Source organism: Cucurbita moschata, unplaced genomic scaffold, assembly GCF_002738365.1.
Source record: "Cucurbita moschata cultivar Rifu unplaced genomic scaffold, Cmos_1.0 Cmo_Scf00005, whole genome shotgun sequence".
Lineage (NCBI taxonomy): Eukaryota > Viridiplantae > Streptophyta > Magnoliopsida > Cucurbitales > Cucurbitaceae > Cucurbita > Cucurbita moschata.
The window spans coordinates 6004355-6009496 of NW_019268521.1; the positions used below are offsets into that span (position 1 = coordinate 6004355).

General features: G+C 36.3%; 1 protein-coding gene and 3 non-coding genes across 4 annotated transcripts in view; 3 read left to right on the top strand and 1 right to left on the bottom strand.

Annotated features, from left to right (window-relative positions):
- Positions 1 to 856: 856 nt before the first annotated feature.
- Positions 857 to 929, top strand: TRNAR-CCU. Its single transcript has one exon. It is a non-coding gene; the product is annotated as a tRNA-Arg (tRNA).
- A 66-nt stretch (positions 930 to 995) lies between these two features.
- TRNAR-CCU lies at positions 996 to 1068 on the top strand. Its single transcript has one exon. It is a non-coding gene; the product is annotated as a tRNA-Arg (tRNA).
- A 67-nt stretch (positions 1069 to 1135) lies between these two features.
- Positions 1136 to 1208, top strand: TRNAR-CCU. The gene has a single exon. It is a non-coding gene; the product is annotated as a tRNA-Arg (tRNA).
- Positions 1209 to 1853: 645 nt separating this feature from the next.
- Positions 1854 to 5142, bottom strand: part of LOC111443609 (protein TIC 22, chloroplastic-like) — a 5444-nt gene continuing 2155 nt past the window's right edge. Inside the window, exons 3-9 of the mRNA XM_023081505.1 lie at positions 4873 to 4947; positions 3353 to 3403; positions 3014 to 3073; positions 2871 to 2942; positions 2499 to 2534; positions 2255 to 2415; positions 1854 to 2166 (exon numbers count right to left, since the gene is read on the bottom strand). Of these exons, the coding sequence (XP_022937273.1) occupies positions 2323 to 2415; positions 2499 to 2534; positions 2871 to 2942; positions 3014 to 3073; positions 3353 to 3403; positions 4873 to 4947 (387 nt within the window). The 3' untranslated portion in view covers positions 1854 to 2166; positions 2255 to 2322. The remainder of the gene's footprint in view (positions 2167 to 2254; positions 2416 to 2498; positions 2535 to 2870; positions 2943 to 3013; positions 3074 to 3352; positions 3404 to 4872; positions 4948 to 5142) is intronic.

Consider the following 5142-nt stretch of genomic DNA (forward strand, 5'->3'; position numbering starts at 1 on the left):
GGGGGGGGGGGGGGGGGGGGGGGGGGGGGGGGGAAGAAGAAGAAGAAGTCAAAAGCAAGCGGAAATGAAAAGCAATGATCACCGGAGATTGTGAAAAAGAAAATAAATATAATTAAACTAAACAGAAAATAAAAATAAAAATAAGAAATAAAGAAAAAAAGAAAAAAAGAAAAAGATTATGAAAAGGAAAGGGGAAGAGGTTTAGTGAGCTAAAATTAGGATGAGAAAAAGAGGGGGCCGGTACGCGTCCCTGGGACCCACTTCTTATCATCCATCTGTCTCTCTCTATTTTATTTATTTTTTATTTCCTTTATTTGTGGAACTCATTTTCTCTTTCTTTTTCTTTTTTTTCTTTTCTTATTTATTTATTTATTTATTTTTAATAAAATTCAAATTACAGATTTATTTCTCCAAGTAACTGATAGTCGCCGCCGACAGCCGGATCCAGCGGTGGGATTGACCGAAGATCGGTGGCGTCGTCCTTTTTTTGTAATTTTCATTTTGGTATTTTGCTGTGTGTTTGTTTGCGTGGAAGTAAATGACCGTTTAGTCCTCCGGGGAAATTGAAGGATTTTCGGTGATTATGGGGAAAGGAGATTTGGCCAGTAAGCGTATGGCACGTCACCAGAGCCAAATGCATGCTGCTGTAAGGAATGCTCGGCAACTGACGTGGGAAGGACGCTGCTGACGTAATGATTCTCTGTCACGTATAACAAACAAGGCGCTTGTAGCTCAGTGGATAGAGCTTCCTAAGCAGAAAGTCGTAGGTTCGACCCCTACCTGGCGCGTTGTTGATTTCTTTTTTTCTTTTTAAATTTTATTTTCAACTAAGTTTCTATCACTATATACAAACAAGGCGCCTGTAGCTCAGTGGATAGAGCGTCTGTTTCCTAAGCAGAAAGTCGTAGGTTCGACCCCTATCTGGCGCGCACTTAATTTCTAAGTCTATAATTGACTTAGTAAAATTTTATTGTCAGTCAGTGTATGTCATCAAGGCGCCTGTAGCTCAGTGGATAGAGCGTCTGTTTCCTAAGCAGAAAGTCGTAGGTTCGATCCCTACCTGGCGCGCACTTAATTTCTCTTCTTTATAATTGACTTAGTAAAATTTTGTTGTCAGTCAGTGTATGTCATCAAGGCGCCTGTAGCTCAGTGGATAGAGCGTCTGTTTCCTAAGCAGAAAGTCGTAGGTTCGACCCCTACCTGGCGCGGTCTTATGTTTCTTTTTTCCAATCTTGTTTTCTGTCCATATGTATCAAATGTTATTATTTTTTTAGATTATTAGGCATAAATTTGAGTTAGCAAAGATAATTTATTTTTTAAATTTTGATTTGATTCTTATATGTTTTAACTTTTTTTTTTACTTTTGTTGTGGTGATATATTAGCTATGACTTGATATAAATTTTTCGAAGAAATTAAGCCATCTAAGAAAGAAAATGTCACTTTCTAAGATGGGTTGAGGGAGAAATAACAACTTTTCTCTTTTGGATGGACTTGTCTCATAAATTCTCAATAAACTTCCATCCAACACTTCCTTTTCTTTTCTTTTTTAAAGATAGCCAGAAAAAAATATTAAAAAAATATTAAAACTCACACGACTAAAAAGTGAAAAATATCTAACATTAGAGACTACCTTCATCTTCCATCTTTAATCATTAAAATCTTTCATCATTTGATTCCATTAATGAGGTAAAAACAAATAATAGAATACGGAAGTTGGACACAATTTTCTAAACGAAGATGAAGAAGAGATTGGTACTAGGAATGGCAAAGGAACAATGTCCAATTTCTGACACCAATTCTCCTATTTTTTCAACACAAGTCATAACAACCTTCGAGTCGAACGGAAAAAAACAAAAACAAACAAAGTTCATTTATTGAGGGAATCAAAGATTGCAATAAACCCGTCAGGTTTGATACCCTTCCCACATAAATAACCGCCATTTGGTATTGTGGCTACATATTTTTGAGAAAAGTACATTGAGATTCTAATCTACAGAAGAAAACTACGTCCAATAGAAAAGACAATAGCTATACAAAAGTAAAATCAAACTCAACACATCTGAGAAATCCAGCCGCGATATATTCACTAACCTCCTCAACGTAAAAGAGAAGACATTAGCTTCATCAACCTCTCAAAACTATGTCTGAACCAGATCCAGTCACGTCTAATGAGGGAGATAAAAAAAAGGGCGTTAGTGTTTATTATTCCTCTCCTATGAGGTCAATTATAATAGAATTCCATTGCTTTCTAACCTCATTTGGCTGAATCAGTGCTCCTTCATTCTTCTCGTGTACACTGTTGGCTGAATTCGCAGCCTATGTCATGCTTTGCCCACTTCCTTAATGTGTTGAGAGTGGCTTTTGCCAGGAGGAATGAAAATCAGATCTTCCCAGGCTGAATTCTTCTCATTCAGCTGTTATTGATCAAGAAAACTAAGACGGAATACAATTTCTATATTCTAAAAGATGCCTACTACTTGAGATAAAGAAACCTCACCTCCATTTTCTTAAGAACATCTTCCAAACTACCAACCTGTTGTATTACAATTTTAGTTAAATGAAGAGAAGAAACAATATAATTGTGGACAAACTGAACAGACAATTTTTTCACAAGAAAGAAACATGCAACACAAATTTTCACTCGCTGGATAATAATTCAAGCCATTTTAGTTTGTATTTAAAGCTTAAACCAGATTCGTCATCATTGTCACATCTGCCTGAAGAGGACTCTGGTAAAGTATCAAAACGCAGAAGACGGGAAAATATAGATATAACACCATATTACAGGGAGCACTGGGCACTGATCGAGCCACAAAGTTTAACCCATTCAATGAATAGAACGTAACAAAAAAAAAATGATAGAACATACCATAATATGTTGAGAAGTTCCTAATCCTCTCGATGCCTTTGAGACCTTCAACAGCTCCTTTTCAATATCTTCCTATATTTCCAGTAAATGGTTAGATGCATCCACGATCCATAGTTCCTCAGAAATTATATGCATATACAGACCTTAGTAAAGTATATAGGACAATAACGCTTGTTTTTCTTTTTCACGATCAGAAGGTCAGACTGCAAAAAAGAAAAAAAAAACATTGAATATTATGAGAAGTGGACAGGATATAAGGCATGTCAACCCAACTATACACAGAGATCAAATAATGGGAACTGTCAAACCAATTATAACCATGCATTATGAATTATGCACAACCACAATCATGATATCGCTGATATTCTCTGCATTAGAATTTTGGAAAGGCTAATGATTCAATTTATAGGTCATTCCAACGTTTTCACAATGCTGATTTTTTCCTTTGTGTCAAAACCATTTAACTAAGTGCACCAACGTACCTGAAAAACAGGAACTCCATCAAAACTGCTTTGGGTATCCGAAGCTTTGAGCTGTATAAACAAAGAGATAAAATTATGAGTCAATTTTCTGGTCAACAGAAATACAGCATATTCAAAATGTTAGATATTGTTTGTAAATGCTTTGTTTAAAAGTCAAATGAAGTAACATCTCAAGCACCGAATTGAAATGCCAAGGCCTTTTCAATATATTCAGAAGCAAGTTCAACCCTAATGGTAATCAACTAGCTTATATGCATATAATTAGTGCCACACGTTAATGGTGAGACAACATCGAACTTAAAACATTTGCCATTTGGTTTGGTTGTCAAAAAAAAAAGAAATAGGGATTTTAATGTCTCCAATATGTTGTAGCCACTAGTTTGTGTAACGACCTATGCCCAGGATTCGGCTCAAGATTCAAAATCCGGATTCGGCACCTAATGGCTCAGGCATTCTCCTACATTCCCTGTGACATGGTCACATTACTTACTCCTTGCTTCTAAGAGTGAAGACTATCCCCACAAAACAACACGAGTCCTTTCAGCATATTTTGTCCTCACTCACATTCATCTTAGAAAAAAATTCTCAATAAATCAACCAACATAGAATTGCTCCAAGTAAAGCATGCTTAACTATGAAATTCCTAGTCATCGAAAAGGAATGGTAACCTTGTTCGTATAAGAAATGATTTTCAATTTTTTTAATTCCTATGATTTAGCCATCCTATCCTCAAGATCACTCTCATTCAAATATGGTCTCGGTTTGTTCGTGGACCCCTCCTTCACTCGAGTGTCACATGTCCACCAATTTCTACCTTGGTTCGTCCACAAACCACATTTTACTGGAAGAAGTACCCATTTGATACCATTTGTAACGACCCATGCCAAGGTATAGATCAGGTTTTGACACCTGATGTCTGGACTCAATATTTCCCTGCATCTCCTACAACATGATTACGTTAATCACTCTTCGCTTCTAAGAGTGAAGACTACCCCCACAAACCAACACAAGTCTTTCCAGCCTGCTTTGTCTTCACTCACATGCATCCTAAGAAAATTATCAGGAGGTCACTCAAAATAAAATTGCTCCAAGTAGAACATGCTTAACTATGAACTTCTTAGGATTGAGCCACCAAAAAGGAAGATGCACCTTGTTGGTTTAAGTAGTGACTTTTAATTCTTTTAAGTCATTCTTAACCCTCCTATCTTCAGAATCTCTTTGATTCGATTGTAGTCTCAGTTCAATCATGTACCCCTATTTTACCCCGGTGTCACAATTTAAACTTATAGCTCCAGCTCCATAATCATTTACCTTTTCAACTTGCCCCTTGACCACTAGATTAAGCTATTGTCGTTGGTACCTAGCCAACATCAGCCTTGCATCTCTTATCAATCTTGTTATTTCTATAGAAATGAAAATCTAGATGCCGAATGAAAGAATATAAAATATAGCATAGCATGTGATACTCTATATAAACAATCCTAGCCATGAGAATGACAACAAGATCAAATAAAACTTGCCTCCAAAGCATTCTTTATCTGAACCGGATCTGGCAAAAAGCGGAAGGCAATACCTTCTACTTTCAACATATATACCTGTGAATCATTAAAAGCAAACAGAAACTACAAATAAATATATCGAAGTACAAAAATAGGGGTGGAGGAAGGAAAAAAAAACAATTGATATTACACAATGCATCGGAAAAGGGCAAACCAAATTGAATTCTCAATGAGTTCTCTCATACAAAATTTTCATTTCAAGCCCCCCCCCCCCCAAAAAAAAAAAAAAAA